Source organism: Cryptomeria japonica, chromosome 11, assembly GCF_030272615.1.
Source record: "Cryptomeria japonica chromosome 11, Sugi_1.0, whole genome shotgun sequence".
Lineage (NCBI taxonomy): Eukaryota > Viridiplantae > Streptophyta > Pinopsida > Cupressales > Cupressaceae > Cryptomeria > Cryptomeria japonica.
In genome coordinates, this window is record NC_081415.1 from 198,368,868 (window position 1) to 198,389,117 (window position 20,250).

Sequence of the window (20,250 nt, forward strand, 5' to 3'; positions counted from 1 at the left end):
CTATAATTTGTTCTTCTAGATGGTCTCTTTGAACATTATTTGAAGGTGCCTTTGTGCATTTCCTTGATGGTTCCTCTTCCACAGGTTCAATATGAATTGGTTCAAGTTCATTTGAGACATCATTAAATGCTAAGACACAAAGTGAGTCCTCATCAAATTTACCATGTATTCTCTCAATGATCTTAGGTACTCTCATATTGTAGCATTTATATGCCTTTCTTCTTGAACAATATCCATTAAAGTATCCTTCATCTAATCTTGCATCAAAATTTCCAAGATTATCATTATCATGTGTTATGTAACATTTTCTTTCAAACACCTTGAAATGACTACCAAACGATGTCCTATCTAACCACAACTCATAAGGTGTTTTGGAACTACTCATTCTCAGTTGTGCCCTATTTAAAATATAGACAATAGTATAATTGCATTCTTCCAAAACTTATCAATTAATTTGGATTCATTCAACATGGTTTCTATTTTTCCTTTCAACCACCCCATTTTGTTGAGGTGTTTTAGCTATAAAAAAATGTCTTTTCATGCCATGTTTTTCACAATATTATTTAAATTCATCTAATGTGAATTTTCCTCCCTTATCAAACCTTAAATATTTCAATTTTAAACTAGTCTCATTTTCAACCATAGGTTTGAAAATTCTAAATTTTTCAAGTGCTATTTTTTCCTTCAAGAAGTAGACCCAAGTCATTCTAGAAAAGTCATATGTGAGTAGAATGAAGTACCTTTCACCATTCCAACCTTTCATTCTTAAATGCCCACATAAATCATTGTGTACCAGCTCTAATGCCTCGATAGTTGAATGTTCCTTGGTCTTGAAACTCACCTTTGTCTGCTTTCCAAATTGATAATGTTTACACAAGGTGTTTGCAGGCTTTGTAATGATAGGGATACCTCTTACTGGCTTCTTAGAGCTTAATTTGACAAGACTACCAAAATTCATATGACTCATCCTTTTATGACATAGGTAATTGTCATCCTTTTGGCTCATGATACACTTGGGTCTATTCTTTCCTTTTATCTCATTAAGTATATACAAGTTTCCATCTATTGTTTGTGAATCTACAATCACTTTTTTCAACCTTCTTGATATCACAACCTTTCTTATGAAATGCAACACTATATCCATTATCACACATCTGACTAACACTAAGTAGATTATGTTTGAGTCCTTTAGGGTGAACTCACAAAGTTGGTTCCCACTTTTGCCAATGAAGGAAATTGGCGGAAGTGGAGAATTTTGTTTAGGGGGGGTTTGAGCGAAGTGGGGGTGTTCAAACGGACTACCCTTTGGGGTTCGAGCGAAGCCCCCACTTCACTCGAACCCACTCTTTCGAGTGAAGCACATTTAATGCTTGATTATATCATTTTTCAATTATATAGGGGGGCTTCGATCGAAACCCCCTTCATTCGAACCCCCCTAAAAATTGGGGGTTTGCTCGAACCCCCTTTCGTTTGAACCCCCTTTTTAACACTTCTCTAGAGCTTTCTACATTTTTTTGCAGATTTTTGGCCTTCAAACCTTTGGTTGAAGGCTCAAATGGAATGATCTTGACAACCCAAAATTTAGTATTGTATTCCTCAAAGCAAGCTTTCCAATGAATATAATATTATTACATATTGAGTTTATTATGAGCTTGTTTTTTTAATTTTACCAAACATAGGTTTTTCACCAAACATGAACTTCTTTGTTCAACGCATTGGGAAAAATAGGAAACTAATTCAAAAAAATTCTGAAAAATATCTAAGCCCTAGGTATTGATGTCTTCTTTCTAAAAAAAAAAAAATATTGAATTTCAATATATATAGAACAAGTTATGTGTTCAAACTTAAACCTATGTCGGAATTATGACTAGTCGGACTTCAAAACTTAATAAAATGAAAAATATTGAACATATCACTATCAAACCAACTGCAAGCCCTGGATATTGATGTTACAAACCAAAATTCAAAATAATTGAGTTTTTATCATTTATAGAAAAAAATTTATGCATTTTGGGAGGCATATTACTCTTAAAAAATGTAGTTTGTTGTAAAAAACTAATTTTCGAGGGAGATGAAAAAATTTGAAAAAAATCCTTCAAAAAAATTTGAAAAAAATAAATATAGAATCTAGAGACAAAATGCTACAAATCACTAATTTACATCATCTTCAAATTCTTTATAGTTTAAAAGTTATAGTTGTCAGAAGTTGAAGATTATTTTAAAAGTGTTCACCTCATTGTCAAAAGTGGCAAAAAAGTGGGAACCATTATTGTGAGTTCACCCTTTAACAAACAAAACATTTTGTGTTGTTGTCATTCCATTTTCAAAACTGATTGGACCCTTTCCAACTCTTGTTGTAGTATCATTTGATCCAAACCTTACTGTTCCTTTACCAGTTTCCTTCAATGAAAGAAACTTACTCTTATCCCCTGCCAACTGATTAGAGCACCCACTATCAATATACTAGGTATTGTTCTCATTTTGTGCATGAAAAGCTTTCTAGACAAGAAGATGCTTCTCTTCATTTTGTTCTTCCTTCTTGACTTTACATTCCTTCTTAGATTCTTTCTTATGATCAACAACTTGATTAAACTTCTTTTCTTATATTGCAAGAGTAGTCATTTTCTTATCTTGTATTGGAAAGTTAATGTTTCTTCCACAATATTTCCTATATGACTGAAATTATTGCATTTATAACATATTGTAGTAAAATCAACAAGAGGGGCAAATGGATTTTGACTTATGAAGGTATTTATTCTCATGTTGAGCCTACATTCTATGGCCCTTTTGCCAAACTAATTACATGAGAAACAATAACCAATAAAGGGGTGATTGAATATGATTGCATGTGGTTGCCTGGCAAGAGGAGATCACGTGAACATTCTTCTTCTACTATTGACTTTGGTAAAACTGTTGTCCTCCTTATTCTCTGTCTTCTTGTTTTCAACTTTCTTGTATGTATCTAATTTGTTCTTCTCCTCATCTTTATTTTTATATTCATCATCACTAATTGACTTCCCTTTACCATTATTTTTCTTCTTACTTGTCTCAGTATTGTTTGAATTCTTTCCCTTTTTCACAACCGAGCCTAGTTATGTTGTTGGATCTTTGTTGTTTTCTCAACATATCATCTAAGGCTTCAATACTCTTCTAAAAAAAAATTGAGCATATTATTCAGGCCTCCAACAGCTAACATTTTGTTTCTTTAGCCTCCAACTTCTCTGTCAAATGCAATAACATTATAAATCATCATAAAATTCATTATGAAGTCATAATTGAAACATAATTGAAGATGCCTCGATTTGGTTTGTTGCTTCTTAGATTCATGTATATTCTTGAATTACAATGATGATAGTAAGATAGGAATGTGATAACAAAAGCTGATGAAATGAATTATGCATGAGGCCTTATATAGGGATCTTAGAGTAAAATCACCTTTTTGATGACTTAGAATTATCATATTTTTGGATAGTTTGGGAAATGGTAAGGCGAACATATTATCCTCCCAAATTTTCAGCCAAAAAGTGTCAGACAATGCTACCCCAAGCACCTATGTCCCAACAAAATAGGACCAAATTTTTAGCGACATGAGATAATAGGGCCTTGATACCAAAAATGTAAATTACATGAAAAGATATATTATTTCAATGTGATAAAAGGTGCACTGAACTTTGAAATGATATAGGACCCATTAAAGCATGAAATGAAATAAGATAAAGGGCATACTCAAAATAAGGACCCAATTAATAAAGTGTTGATGTAATAAAGTGAAATAGGACTCATTATATTAAATTAAATATTACTTTAATATATAAAAAAAGTTCTATAATGTATTGAGGAATACAAAATATTAAAATGAGTGCCAAAAGAGTGATTCCATAATTAAAGGTGTACATTTATGATGCTATAGGAGACCTACCCAAGTCCTTTCTATATAGGATTTTCCATGGGTTCAATGATTTTTTACATTCCTTGTTCTTCATGAACCAAACATTTTCCTTTATAATTCCATTTTTAGGTAACAAGATGATGTGATTTAAGGTATGTCACTTTAAAATATTCAAAGAGGGTATTAGTACTCTCAAGCCCATCTTTGTAAATCCATTGATTGATATCTTGCTCAATGACTTCCTAATTTAGAGCAACAGGTGATAAGAATGTGGTGGAGCCAAAGTTTACTATTAATAGATCTTTTTGTTTGTTTGTATGAGGATCTAGAGGCATTGTTCCAATAGTAAAAGCATCATGAAGCTCATATTCTCCACACCCTTTATCACTTCTCTTGATCTTAGAAAATGTGGACTCAAGGGTAGTTTTGGTGTGGGTTGATGGGAGGATAGTGTTGGGGTCAATATAGGATGTGAAGAGGGTGAAAATTAGGAAGGGTAGATTCAATGGTTAATATGCAAATAAACAAATCAAAACACAATAAAAACCATTATACCTTACTAATTTACCTTCTCCTTCGGATTGAGATAGCCTTGATGAAGTGAAGGTTCCCCTTTGATGCTCCACTTGATGTGCTCCTTGCTTGATGTGGATGTTGATTGCTCTCCTTTGCTCAACAAGATTAGGATTTGATAGGATTTGGATTGATGGATTATTGATGGACGAGGATTGAGGATTTGGTTTGAATGAAGTATTATGAGGACATTATGATGGTATGATAGGAAGAAGATAAAAGAGAAATGGGCATCATAAGGATAGAAGAATGGAAGACCCCTTTGATTTGAGAAAGATGCTCTAATTTAAAGATTGGAGGAGACCAATGGAGGGCCAAGATTGATTTGCCTATGAAGGGATAAGATTGATTTGAGGTAGTGGACATGGATCAAGGATGCATTGGAGAAATAAAAAGGAATATAAAGTTCTTTAGGAAAAGGGGGGAAAGAGATTTGAATTTCAAAATGAGGATGCATAGGGGGATTCAAAGAAATTTGAATTTCTTTGAGAGGTTCAAGATTGATGTGACATGAGTGGGGGAATTTAAAATTGGAGAATAATGATAAGTGGGATTCTGAGAGATTCTAGAAGAATTAATTAGGCTGAGTGGGATTAGGAAAAGTGATTTGTAGGAATCACTTTAGTTAGGTTAATTAATTAAAATTAATTAATTGAGTGAGTTTAGAGGAAATAATTATTGGAGGGACTTTAGAAGAATAGGGGAATAATTAATTTATTTGATAAATTAATTATTGGACAATAGTGACAAGATTAATTAAATTATAATTAATTAACACTGGGATGAATAAGGATAACACAATTAAATCAATTAATTTTGTTGACAGGGTTAAATTGATTAAATATTGATTTATTTAGTTTTAGGTGTGTACATTTTGCCCCTCTTTGATATAGCATCATGAAGTGATGTTATATCAAAGAAGAATAAAATATAGTGGATGAAAAAGATAAGGACTAGTAGCATGATGCCCCATTCATGAGATGAGGACGAATGGCGAGGAAGAAGGATGACGAGGAAGTAGTTGTATGCCCCCTCGAGAGGACATGTAGGTTTGAAGAACACAGGTGTGCTCACAAAATGGATGAGAAGACTAGGTGATGAAAGGATGAAGATGATGAAAGAGAGAATAAATGAATGGATTGGAGTCTTGTGAATGAAATGAGATAAATAAATGATAAATAGATTGGATTTCTTGTTGAGAAAATATAGAGAGAAAACCTAGGTTTGATATTGCCATGGATAGTCTACACCACTTATTATAAGAACCAGGATGATATGAAGATCTGAAGCGTGGACTGACGCTCAGTCAAACAGGTATGCCTTGCACACAATTATGCAAGTGTTGATAAATGCTACTGCAAGGTTGCCGGTTCATACAAGGAAAACCTTCAAACACACCATACCATGAAAACTATGCCCCATTATACACCAGCAGAGACATACCAAGATATAAGATGATCAAGGCAGCCATGAACAAGTATAGTCCTAAGACACAAGATGAACATTAAAGCGAAAAGCTCAAGCATGCAAACAACATGCACATGACCAACTGACATCTCTTGCCAAGAGTAGGACATGGATTTGGATAAACTGTCATACTAGGGAAGGATGAATCCCGATGGGAAAGTGATGGATTTGGATGAACTGCTAGACATGGGAAGGATTCATCCTGATGGGTAGGGTGTGGATAGATTGATGGATGAAAAAAGACAAGTTGGATGTGCAAGGTCTGCGGATGAGAGGATTGCTACTTGGATTTTATTAACACAGGTGCTTGGATTAGGCATGAGTTAGTGTAAGCTTGGGTAGATGGGAAAATCTCAGTTTGACGGATTGGAGAGGATTGGAAGAAGGATAAATGATTAGATAGGATGAAAAAGGGGGATGGATGATTGAGTAGGATTGGATTGGGGGTGGGATTAAGATTGAATTTGAAGAGATGGAGAAAATGATTGGATGAGATAGGATTGGATTATAAATTGGATAGGATGGGGTGGATTGGTGGATAGGATTTGATTGACTGGAATGAATGACAAGGGAGAACCAAGGACAATAGATGGATGAGATTGCTTGGATAGGAGATAGATGGATTGAGTGGATGGATATGTATAGGATATGTAGGAATAAAGGATGGAGGGTAGGATGATGGAGACCCAAGGACTATGTTGCAAAGGAGGAAAATTCCCCACTAAGGGTAGTGGAATTAAGGATGTAAGGATGGTGGATAAAGATGTATGAGATGGAAGGATAATATGTAATGGATATGGATGGTAGAGGATTTAAGGCTTGTACGTTTCAAAGCATGTATATACATTATTTTGCCTCTAACATGATCAAGACCAAAGATGAGAATGGAGGATTGCATTTGGGTAGGATGAGGGATATGAGATGGAGGATATGGATAGGATAGTCAAGATCAAAGATAGTAAAGAAGGATGGACTTAGATAGGATACATATAGAAGATAAGGAATGTGGATGGTAGGATGACATGGATGAAGCTTGCCCCCAAGTGTAGAGTGTAAGAGGATGAGGGGATTACACATGACACTTGTTTGCCAAGTTTTCATCATGGTACTTACCCAAGGCGCCACAAGAAGTGGTTTTCACCATTGTATGGAATGATTTTTCTTTACTTTTAAAAAAAAAAAAAAAATTTATAATTTTTTTGGAATAGTTTGGATGGATAAGGATGAGGATGAGTGGATATGTAAGATAGTGGATGCATGAAGGAGGAAGGGAGGACTCAAGAATCTAGTTCCATGGATGGTATCCCTTAGTATTTCTTTGAACTGGAGGTATGCTCATAGATACTGGTAAAAATAATCGGGGAGATGAAATGGATAGGGGATGGAAGATGAGGATTTGCAAAGGATTGGACTAAAGAAATGGGATTGTGAAAAATGGATGGCGGATAATGGATGGGGTTTTGAAATTTTTTTGGAAGATCAATATTGGCACACACCTTGAAGGGTGGTGGAGTAGTAGAGGAGAGGATTTTCAATTAGATGGAGGATAAAGTGCGGATTTTGGGACATGAAGACCCAAAATAGAAGAAGGGGATAATGGAGTTGGGATGGCGGATTTTGGGACATAAGGACCCAAAATGGATTTTGAAGATGGAGGAGTGTTAGATGGAGGATTGGAGGACTTATGAATGGATGGATCTTTTGGATTAGTAAGTTTGGATGCCAATTTTGATTGTTATGCTTCTAGAAGTATTTTAGGAATCCACATAGTTTTTGATTTTTTTCTTTTGGGGCCTTTGCGGCCTTTTGGATTGTCCTTTCTTTCAGATCATTTTTTTCTTTTGAGCATGTCCTTTTGAGGGGACATGTTGATCCTTTGATTTTTGTGGATTTTGAGCATTATGCTTTTTAGATTGGGCATCTAGATTGCTTCCAATAGTAATGGGACAAGTGCATGAGGGTATAAGTTTGATGGATTATATGGATGGGATGGTGGAGGGAGAATGTTGGAAGGGATTCAATGATGTGTGCCTTTGTTGATCTTTCTTAGGGACTATTTGAGGTGATGGGTTGGTGGATGGAGGGGTGTAAGGACCCAAAATGGATGGAAGGAATGGAGGATTTATATTTGGAACATAGGGTCCCAAAATGGATGTGGATGACGAGGGATGACGGGATTTTGATTTGCATGAAGGATATTTGGATTTAGGAGGAATAGAAGATGTACCAACATCTTGAGTATTTATTTTCCCAATAGGATACTTATTATTTCAGAAACAAGATGTGAGTCCATTTTGAGGAGGATGGGATATGGAAGGAGGATTAGGATCAAGTGGGGAATCAGGATTATGCAGAGGATCGAGATTATGCGGGGGATCAGGAGTGTGAGATGGATTGTGATCATGACATGGAGATGAAGGGATACTTTGATCTTGACTAGGGTGGGTATCATGAGATGGAGTGGGAGGGGTGATTGGATCATGAGATGGAAGAGGATCATGCAATGGAGGGAGAGGGTTGGATAGAGGAATCATATGATCATGAGAGGAAGTGGAGGGAATGATATCATTTGATGGAGTGGGGGGAGATTCATCATGAGATGGAGAGGATTCTATGCTAGCAAAATTTGGAACAAGATTTTGGCATGTTTGGTGTTGTGTGGATTGTGTGATAGAGGAGGATACGAAAGATTTGATGTGAGTAGATGGAGGAATGGGGGTATCATGAAGTATGGGGGATTGGGATTTATTTTGAGGTGGATGTGATTGGGTGGATGGAGGACTTGAGGAGACGAGGCAACTTGATTTCGAGAAGGGGATTTTGTCTCCTTTGCTAGCATGTCTTGGATAAGATTATGGATGATGGAATTGGAGGATGTGGATAATATTGGTTTTGGAGGTTTAGGATTAGATGGATTGGGAGATTAGGATTAATGTTTTGAGGATTGTGGAGTAAAGGATTTGGATGGGGAGTAGAGGTAATGAATGTGTTGTAAAAGGATGGGGATTGGGATATGGATGGGAGGGGAGATGAAGGTATATATGGAGATGAGGGATAATATGGAGATACAAATGGGGAATGGTGCAGGAGCACCTAACACAAAGGCACAAAAGGAGTCTATAAGAGGATAAAAATCAATTCATAAGTATATTCAATTACATTTTCATTTGTAATGTCATTTTGAATCAATATGTAAGGCTAAAAGAGCCCATTGTAATGAGTTGTCCAAATTGTCCCAATAAGGTCTTGAATTAATCATTTGGTAATATTTGTATAAAATAACCTTGGAGGGGTAAAATGGTGATAAAAATACATCATTATTCCATCCTAATATGTTTTGAAGGTTCTTTTGAAGGTTTAAAGTCATTTGAGTCAAAAGTTGTAAAAGTTGTAAAATGCAACTTTTCAAAAGTTGTAAAAAGATCAAAATGGGAAGTTGTATGGTTATAAGAGGAAGTTGGGTAGTTGTAACTTCCATGTGAAGATGAAAAGGATATAAAACCTATGTAATGGTCATTCATAAGGGTGTGTAAAATTTGGAGAAGGAATTTGAAAGCATTGGAAACATTTTGGTATCATATTTTCATTGCTTTCAATCTCTTATTTTGTGATCTTGGAAGTTTTTCCTCTTGTTTCCAGGCCTAGTACGGCCATGTACAGCTTGGAAACAAGTGTATTTATATCATGATAGTGTATTATATTTAATAATATTTCCATTACTTTTTGTTTGAGTTGATTTCATGCATTTTTGAGAAAGTTATGAGAGTTTTGGTGAAAACTGTTTGGAACTACCATAAAACCCTGATTCACGACGATCAGTTTTGGAAAAAACATCATAACTTTGGATTTCACCGTTGGATCTTTCTATAATTTTGAGGAAAGTTTTATAACTAGCATTTATAGAATATGACTGGAGAGATTGTCTGGTTGATAAATATTTTAAGAGTTATTAATGACTATTCATGACTATAATTTCATGACCAGAATAGAGTAAATTTCATAGTTTGGACAAATTCTTGGTTTTCATTTGCAAGAAATGAATAGATGAAGGGTTTAAATGATTCATTTTTAATGAATGATAAATGGATATACAATAATTATGGATTGATATATATGGAGAAGATTTGATAATGGTTATTTGATTGATGTTTTCATGATGCTATGCATCAGGGAATAAGATGGATTTACCTTGTCAAAGGTAGAGGAAGGATATGAGATATGATATAGACTAGGATTGGATATAGTGTGTTGAGATGAAATGGATGTGGATATGATAGATGGATGGGAGGTTATGGGATTGACTTGGTAGGTAGGCTGAGGTGGTTTTTGAACTTCCATGAGCATCTTCTCATACCAAGCCATGAAGTTCTGGGTAGCCATGTTGAGAATGAGGGATTAGATTGGAGTTGGATAAATATGTTTTGGAGGAGAAAGATGATATGATGATGTTGAATGAAGATGGGGATTAGGAATTGGCTTCGAATGATGATGGATTGGGTTTGATTAGATTCAGATTCGATTTGATTTGGATTGGACTTGATTTGATTTGATTTGATTTGAATGGATTGGATTGGATTAGGACTTGATTTGATTGGATTGGATTACCAGATTAGGACTTGATTGGATTGGATTAGTCCTTGGATTAGGTCTTGATTTGATTAGATTGGATTACTGGATTAGAAAGATGGATTGATTGGAATTTTGGAGATTTGATTGGATTAGGAGAGTGATTATGGAAGAATGGATAGATAGAAGAAAGGAGAAGGCTACCCAAAGTCAGATGAATGATTTGGACAAAAAATGTTGGTTGAGGAAGGATGATTGTTTGGATGGATAAAAGTGGATTGGGGATTGGAGAATTTATTGGATAGATTGATTGGGGGTTGTTTTGATGATTGAAAGAGGGAAGATTGATTGGTTTGAGGAAAGATGGACTTGGCAAGAGATATCAAGCAATGAATACACATTGACCACACATCGTGCTATCCTAGGAAGTTGGATGAGGAGGAAAACCTTTACTTGCTGACTCAAGTACACACCCAATAGATAATCAGAATATGGCCGCTGAGTCTCACGCAATGGATTCTCAACGCCGTATTAGCCGACTCCAAACGCTAATTGGGGCACAGAATGACAGTCTCTTGGGGGAGTTACTATCTCCTTTGCACAAAGATTATCCACCTTTCAGAGGTGAACTGGGTGGTTTCTATCTTAGGGTTTTTAGTAAGGATTTCCATTCAAAGACTACCCTTTGCAGTCATGCAAGCACGATTGAGGCCTATAGCCCTACAAAGTACTAAGCACAATGGTAGTCACACAAGCATAATTTAGAACTCAAGGGGGCCTACAAAGTACTTAATATGAGTATAAACTCAAGTAGCTCCATCCTCCGAAATTTTCATCTCAAAAGGCCTATTTATTATAGTGAGTTGGAATGCTTGCATTTTAGTCGTACTCACTTGGGTCATTCCCCTCTCAGCAATGCATGTGCGAGTGTGTCAGACAAATTCGAAGGGCAGACCCGCTAAGGGTTTGCACACAACAAACTAGAAAATATTTGAGGGTCTGGATTTCTGATCGTCTATGTAGACAAGATCATTCTCTCCTGCCTCTACACTTCTCCCAAACACATCAAACAAGTTGTTCTTTTACCCCTAATTAGATCTATATGGCTAAGAAAATAATTAAAAAGACACAATGTTTGGTTGGATCTCCTTAGGCAACTTGCAAAAATAATGGATTAGTAGTCATGTTGTTTGAGCAGGATAGTCTTTGGCAAGTGGGAACTTGGACTCACATTATGCAAAAACACTTGTTAGGCTGCCAAAAACATCCAAAAACTCCTGATCCTAAAATGCCCTGAAATTTGACTGTCTGAAATTTGGAAGATCTTCAAAAAACTAGATTTTGCATTATAACTCTTGGAGGTTCAAAACCCCTGTCAAACATCCTGACAATATATATGAAATATAACTTAAAGTATAAGAAAGAGAAAAGAGAACTCCTAAAAAAAACTTCTATGTTCTTGATACGACAAAACAAAGATCAGCAACTCATACGACAAACCCTACTTCACCATATATATACAAGATCATCCACTTATACTTAATTGTTATATTTCCTATATATTAGAAGACTCCCAAAAAAACTTCTTTGTTCGTAATATGACAAAACAAAGATCAACAACTCGTATGACAAACCCTACTTCACCATATGATATGAAGTAGAAACTTGTATGACAGTTCTCACATATCCATGCAATGAACAACATAATCTCATACGACACCCAAAAGCAACTCGTATGGGCTTTCAGGCTGGAAGCGTAACCTGCAACTTCATAAGACACAAAAACTTACAAAAATGTCAAATTAGGGACGTGGGTCCCACTGGGTGTGCCAAAATGAAGAGGGGAAAAGATAGAGAAGGGACAAAGGAGGTTAGAATGCAAAGAAATCAAACAAGACACAATACAAATGCAAATAACCAAATTTATACCATGTCTTTCACCTCTCCCTCAGATTGAGCTTGATGAAGTGAAGGTGTCCCTTTGATGCTCCACTTGATGTGCTCCTTGCTTGATGTGGATGTTGATTGCTCTCCTTTGCTCAACAAGATTAAGATTTGAATTGATGGATTATTGATGGATGAGGATTGAGGATTTGGTTTGAATGAAGTATTATGAGGACATTATGATGGTATGATAGGAAGAAGATAGAAGAGAAATGGGCAACATAAGGATAGAAGAATGGAAGACCCCTTTGATTCGAGAAGGATGCTCCAATTTATAGATTGGAGGAGACCAATGGAGGACCAAGATTGATTTTATTATGAAGGGATAAAATTGATTTGAGGTAGTGGACATGGATGAAGGATGCATTGGAGAAATAAAAAGGAATATAAAATTCTTTAGGAAAAGGGGGGAAAGAGATTTGAATTTCAAAATGAGGATGCATAGGGGGATTCAAAGAAATTTGAATTTCTTTGAGAGGTTCAAGATTGATGTGACATGAGTGGGGGAATTTAAAATTGGAGAATAATGATAAGTGGGATTATGAGAGATTCTAGAAGAATTAATTAGGTTGAGTGAGATTAGGAAAAGTGATTTGTAGGAGTCACTTTAGTTAGGTTAATTAATTAAAATCAATTAACTGAGTGGGTTTAGAGGAAATAATTATTGGAGGGACTTTAGAAGAATAGGGGAATAATTAATTTATATGATAAATTAATTATTGGATAATAGTGACAGGATTAATTAAAGATTTAATTAATACCGAGAGGAATAAGGATAACACAATTAAATCAGTTAATTTTGTTGACAAGCTTAAATTGATTAAATATTGATTTAATTAATTTTAGATGTCTACATGATGATTAGGAGCTTATATTTGGAGTCAAAATTTTCATCCCTGAGAAATTATATGAATGGGGGAATGAGGCCTCAAGAGCACTACAATACTCAAAAGGTTGGGGATGTGCATGGATGTTGAATTTAGTGCCATTGTAAGGAAACTTTACACATTGGTGGTAGGTGGAGGAAATGACTTACATGGTTTGGATCCATGGGCAACTAGGGAGGATGTTATATGGGAGATCAAGATCAACCACATGGCACATTGCATGCTTTAATGTTGGAGCTATCTAAATTGAAAGAGAAATTGTGCTTTGGAAGTCCTCTCTGCATTGTCATAAGGCTTGATAGTCATTACCTACTTGTTGAGATCATCCTAAGTGTACCCCACTTGTTTAATAAACTTCAAAGTGCACAAATTAAGGGTAGAACCATTATCCAATAAGACCCAAATCACTTTGTCTTTATTGGTAAGGACTTCAATGTGGAGGGAGCGGTTATAGTCTGGCTGAATGGAAGGCACATCACGTTGGCTAAAAGATAGGTGATAGGTGGATTTTAGATATCCCACTAGAGCTTATAACTATATACTAGATCTATATTGGTGGGGACACCGGTTTCATGTAAAGCTTTGGTTAAGATATCCTAATAAATAGGCGGAGTTTTGATGAGATCTAGGATGGATATTTGTGTGGGGGTTTTCTCAATGTAATCCAAAATATTATGCTAGGTATTTGTTGAGAATGAAGTGGGATAGTGATTCTCCTTCTTCGAGTAGTGATAGCACATTAGGGATTTTGGCCTTTAATTCAAATCATATCTACATGGGTATCCACTTAAGTGATACAATCTACAATGTTATCATATTTGAATGGGATTGAATTGTAGTTGATATTATCCATCCAATTGTTTTGATTTTGATTTGTAAATGACCTCACTTTAGCATTGGAAGAGCTTTCACCTGGGGTATGTTTAGGGAAGGCATTTTGATAGATTTATAATTGTGCATCGGGAGAAGTATTTTGAACAAGAATTACAATATCCTTCTTATCAATAAGGTCTTAAATGTAGTTCTTGAGCTTCATGCATTTATTTGTGGCATGTCCTTTAATTCGATGATACTAACAATATCATTATTTTTATAGCACATAGGATTGGTTTTTTATTCATCAAATGGTTGTTTTTGTGGAAAGGTTAACATATTTTCTTGAACCATTCTTCATAACAATGCATCAAGAGGTTCCCCTAAAGGTGTAAAGTTACATTTTTTGGGTGTTGTTTCTATGTGCACCTTGGGGAACCAAAATGATGTTGGTTTGTTGTGATAGTTCAACTTGAACATGTTTAGAATCTGTGACTCCATCTCCAGTAACATTCTTGTTCTTGTTACAAAATCTCGATTTCTCAGTTTTGTTGGTCATTATTTTCTTCATAGATCTTGACCAAACCCTTTACAATTAGAAACTTTTCAATTGTGACCCCCTTTTTCTATGATTTCGTCAAATGTTGAGGCACAATGAATTTGGAGATGGAAAAACATCTCCTTGTTAACATTTTGTACACAAATATTGACCAACTAATTTTTTTTTATGTGGCCACGAGAGATTACTTACAAGAGCTCTCCATGGTTGTAAACAGGTTGTGAAACTTTCTCCTCCCCTTTGTTCATTATTACAAAAGTCAAGTATTGTGATTTTGTGTTCCAAGTTATAGGAGAAGTGGGCCACAAAATTTTATAACAATTTAACAAAAGTTGTGATAGAGCAATGTGGGAGATGGAGGAACCACTCCAAGGTTTGTCCACCTAAACTACAAGGGAATAATCATAAAAGGTAGTTGTCATTGTAGGCCACATTTTGATAGTCCATGAAGAACTCCTTAACATGGTCTCAAGGATCACCCTTTCCTTTATACTTGTCAAGCTTTGGCATTTCAAAATGTCACAGGAAAGGGGCCATTGATATTGACTTGTCAAAGGGATAGGGGCAAAGTTCTTTAAATTTAAACAATTTTCTATGTTTCCCTCTTGTAAGTCTTTGAGAGAATTTTTCATATCCTCCCACTCTTGGTTAATGGTGGGGGTGTTGGTGTTTGTGTTGTCATCATATTGGAGCTTGGTGAAGCTATCTAGGACTTGTGTTGAGATGGTTGATAGGTTTCATTTTGAGGTTGGAAGTAGGTTTGTTGTTGTAGTTAATGATAGGATGTTTGGTTTTGTGGAATGGTCACGTAAGATTGGTATTGTAGAGGATTAGGATTGGTGGGAGCTTATAGGATTCTAATGTAGGTTTGGTTATAGCTAGATTTGGGTTTGATGTATGTTGGAGAATATTGAGATAGGATTTGATTATATGAAAAATTATGTGGGGATTATATGGTGGCTTATGAGGAGGGTTAAATGGAGGGTTTGTGGTGGTGGTGTTGCTTTGTGGTACATAGGTATTTTGGTCAATGTAAGATGAGGCAATAGGAAGCCCAAGGTAGTTCATGTATTGATGTACGAAGATAACTTGTGAACTTGGTTTATTAGAGATGTAGGTGTTATGTGCCAAATAGGATGACTATGAGATGATAATGGATTGAGAGATGGTAGTAGATTGAGGTAAATTAATTAATTTAAATTTCATATATTTATTATATTAATACCAACTCTTAATCTTAAAGTGTTACTACTAGTTAATTATTTAGCCTATTACAAAGCCTGTTTTTTTCCAGAAACTATCAATTTGATTTTTCCCTTAAAGGATGTTTTGACATTCCTTAGTGTGTGTTCTTTGGCTTCTTGGTTTGCGCCTTCATCTCAAAGACCTTTCTTCTGATTTCTTTTTGCCATTTGTTTACCCCATTGTAGTTTGATTTGGTTAAACAACACACTCTAAACTTTGTCTTGTTTAAGTGGCTCATCTAAAATCATGCTAATAGATGCATCCCATTGAAAAAGATAACATAATTTAAGATAAACCACCTAAACAAATCAAAACTTAAAAGATGATATTTGAATATCTTTGAAATTTTCTAAAACTTTAGGCTCTTTGAACCTCCTTTCATCCCAAAGCCCAAAAAGTTTGAAAGATCTAGGCTATTTGGTGCCTTTTCATCTCAGATCCCCAAGAAGTATGGTCGGTTCGAGCATCCAAAGGACTCTAATTACTTTGGGCCCTTCTAGTCAAAGAGTGTGAGGAGATATCAAATCCGACATAACCAAATTTAATTTAAAGTTTATGAATTTTAGTTTCACATTTGTTGGATGAAGTAAACCTTTATTCTCAATTCTGGCATCTCTAAGACGCTTGTAGGACCCACGACAATTACCAAACAAGATTTACAAAGGTCTCGGGTCCATGCGATATTTTCTAAATAGTATGTCTTTGAAGATTTCTTTAAAAAATGCCCATCAATCAATTACTTTTTAAAGGTGGTTATATTATTAGTCCCATCGATAATGTGGTATAAGAATTTAGAATAAGAATATATGTTTATAATTAGAATTAGATTTAATTTCGTGTTGTAATTAGATAAAAAAATTCATTAGCATTCTAGTCATTTAAGCAACACGTTCACATGTTTATTAATAAAGTGACATAAGATTCTTTATTGTATATACAAAATTGATAAATGCTCTAATTAGATTTAACCTCTTGTTACAATTCAATTAATAATAAAAAAAGCTCTTATATCATGTTTAGTTTTATAGAATGTTCACATGTCCATCAACAAAATCTTCCACTACATAATACAAATAAATTTTAGATTCATCTTGTTTGTGCAATTTGAAAAGCTCAAATAAAATGTAATCAACAAAGTATCATATGATTTTTCATTCTATATAGAATAATGATAAAATGCTCTATACAGAATTAGATTCAACCACTTTATTACAATTCAATCAACCATAGAAAAAGCTCGGATATCTTACTCAATCATATATAGAATTCTCGCTTAACATGATGTAAATCCTCACTTCAAAAAGTAAAAATATCATACGCACTATAAACTATTTTTCCCTTACTTTCCTAATGCATGGTTCTTTATATCTAGAAGAATAGTATCTGGGTTAGGTGGAATAGCCTCACTGCTGGTATATGCTTGCATGTCATTCTCAAACTTATGAAGAGAAACAGGGAGCATCTCTGAAGAAGTGGAAGAGTTTTCTGTATCATTCCCTGCTTTTCCCCACAGAACTCCATACAATCCAAGTACTATGAAAATTCCTCCCAAAATCCTGCACTCACAATAAGAATCTGTTAGAATTTGCATATCTGGTTTTTAAACTTAGCAAGAAAAACTTAAACATTGATTAGAGTTGATGAGAAACAAACATTCCCATGAAGATTCTCCGAGCAAAAATTATAGAGTCCATGATTGCTACAATAATCATCTCCAATGGACTGAATGCTGTGGCAAATACAGGCCCCTTTATCTCCATGCACAGTCCTTGCACATAATATGCAATTCCTGAACCCACTATTCCCTGCATAAGTAATATCATATGTTAATGAATTTAATAGAAAGAGTCTGTTCATTTTACTTAAATGAATATTATCTGATTTAATGATCAAACAATCAATAATAAGTTTAGAATTCATTTATGTACAATAGATTATACTTCAAATAACAGTTTGTTCATCGTGATCAATTTATCCCTGTTTATGGAGAGCCGAGATCTCATTAAATGGCTGGTATGTAGGTCACAATGATGAACTATTTCTGAACGGGGTATTCAACAATCAAAATATTAACAAATGTAACAATAATGATAATCTAGACACTTATTCATCAAAAAACAAAATTGTAAGAATCATGCTTTGCCATATGTGATGTCAATAGCATACAGAGTAGACAGCTGCAACAAGCTTCATATCCAATCCAATTGCCCATGCAGAAGGACGTCGTTCAAGAGCTAAAGTGACTGCAGCTGACTGTAACGTTCCCATGAGGCATATTAGAGTTGTCAACGAAAGCTGAGCAGAAAACTTCTTAACAACTGAAGCCTGCACATCCACAATCAAAACTTAGAATGTATTGTTTAAACTTACCCACTTAGCTGTTAATAATGCATAATCAATGGTATATCAAAGATTTAAAGATTCTAGGATTCTAACTTGAAGAACAAACAAGCCACCCCATGCAAGTGTTGAAGCAGCCAAAAACATGGCACCCTTGATCCAACGACTATCATGAGTGGATGACGAGACAGCATGTGATGAGGTCTGCTGCGAAGACCAAAAACTGGGCAGAATATGACCTTTGTAGAAAGTCATCACCATTGCTCCTCCTACACATACTATTGTTCCCACAATCTTTGCTTGACTACGCAGTTCCCTAATCTTCACCTTTTCCATTCTACACAATTCATACAACTATCAGATTATATATTGAGTTTCTTCAGCACAAAGTGTTGTTTCAGCAAGATTTATACTAATATAATAATTAGAAACTAATTCTAATAAACTTATATATTTTTATATCCTCCTTCACCAAAACTGATTTCTATGACTACAAATAATTTACTTAATATTGATTACATGGCTCTGAGTTATAAAAATATGAAAACAATACTATATTGTTGCATGTTTGAGATGGGATAGTGCAATTGCCTGAATAAAAGAGCCATTACAAAAGTGATTGCAGGGACCAAGTTAGTCATTGCACCAGCAAAAGTGGGAGAGGTGTATTTCAACCCCAAGTAATAGAGGTTTTGATCCAGGACAGGCCTGCCAATATGCATAAACATTACTTGCTTTCCATTCAATAGAGAAAAGAAACAGAGAAGAAAAACCAGCAAAAGCAATGAAAACAATACACTTACCCCAACAAACCCAGTGCAAAAATCTGACAAAACATGATAAATGTGATTCTGGGCATCACCTTCCTGCAATGCTAAGATCAGTAGGTAATTGCATGCAAGAATCAAGTTAAAAATTTAAGGTATGCTTGCTTGGATAAATTCTGAATACCTCTCAAGAAAGAAGGCAAAAGGAGCAAGCACAACAGTAGCTACAGCATGCCTGTATACCACCAGAACAAAGTGACTCATTCCTTGGTTTAGAGCAACCTTTGTGATGATGTCCATTCCAGCATACCCAAATTGTAGCCATGTCATTCCTATATATGGTTTTGATGTCTCAAACAAATCCATCCACTTCCCCATTGATAAAGTTCTGAGAGATTTGCTACCCTTCAAAGAAAATCCTAATAGCTATAGATCAGTTAAAAATTGATCTGTAAATTAAAGAGCTGGCTAAGTATAACCAGCACATACCCAACTGAATAAGTTGATCAGATCTTCCCCTCTTCAAACAAAAATACATAAAGACAAAACCTGATATCTAAACTACAAACTGCTGAATATGACCAGTACAAACCCAATTGCTTAATTTGAACTGATTTATCCCTCATCAAAGAAAATCTGCATATTTATAGATAAGAAATGGGAAAAAATAAGTTTCAATGAGAAATATCATTATTATTTTAAAATATCATTTTACTTTAATAATCAGAGATAAATTTTGGTTAATAAAAAAAATAAAATTATTTATTATTTTTTGTGGAGATGATAAAATTATTAACAAATATTTGATAAATAGAAAGAAATAGAATACTAAAATTAATAATCAAAACAATTATTTATCATTTTTAGTGGCTTATATATGATGCTTAAATAAAGTGAAACTTCACCCAGAATTAATCAATCAGTCATTCAACAACAAAAGCATGACCCAGTTTGTTGTGTGTTGTATGTTCTGCAACAATGTAACAGAAGCACTATTATTTGTCTTTTGAATTAATATAAAAGAAAAAATAAAATTATTAAAGGGTTTGGAGTTTAATCAGTCAGGATGATGTTGTGTCATGTTATTTATTAAAGTATAAATTCTATAGAGATATATTATATTTTGATCATTTGAAATGGTGTTGTTATGTCATTTATCAAAGTATAAATTCTTTAAAGATGCAGTATAATTCATTAAAG

At 34.7% G+C, this 20,250-nt stretch overlaps 1 protein-coding gene across 1 annotated transcript; it reads right to left on the bottom strand.

Moving 5' to 3' along the window:
• Positions 1 to 17,066: 17,066 nt before the first annotated feature.
• LOC131041128 (WAT1-related protein At5g07050) lies at positions 17,067 to 19,685 on the bottom strand. Its single transcript, XM_057974110.2, has 7 exons — positions 19,235 to 19,685; positions 19,087 to 19,149; positions 18,875 to 18,991; positions 18,380 to 18,620; positions 18,110 to 18,268; positions 17,597 to 17,748; positions 17,067 to 17,499 (listed from the first exon to the last, which is right to left on the bottom strand). The coding sequence occupies exons 1-7, from the start codon at positions 19,426 to 19,428 to the stop codon at positions 17,283 to 17,285; spliced, it is 1,143 nt and encodes a 380-aa protein (XP_057830093.2). The 5' UTR covers positions 19,429 to 19,685; the 3' UTR covers positions 17,067 to 17,282.
• Positions 19,686 to 20,250: the final 565 nt, after the last annotated feature.

Bases quoted from the DNA above. Each gene is read 5' to 3' on its own strand.
- LOC131041128 (XM_057974110.2), bottom strand. From the start codon at position 19,428: ATGGGGAAGTGGATGGATTTGTTTGAGACATCAAAACCATATATAGGA. The intron at 18,269-18,379 runs GTTAGAATCCTA...GTGGATGTGCAG, and splicing joins GTGGCTTGTTTGTTCTTCAA to GCTTCAGTTGTTAAGAAGTT. The intron at 17,500-17,596 runs GTTTGTTTCTCA...TTGTGAGTGCAG, and splicing joins CGGAGAATCTTCATGGGAAT to GATTTTGGGAGGAATTTTCA.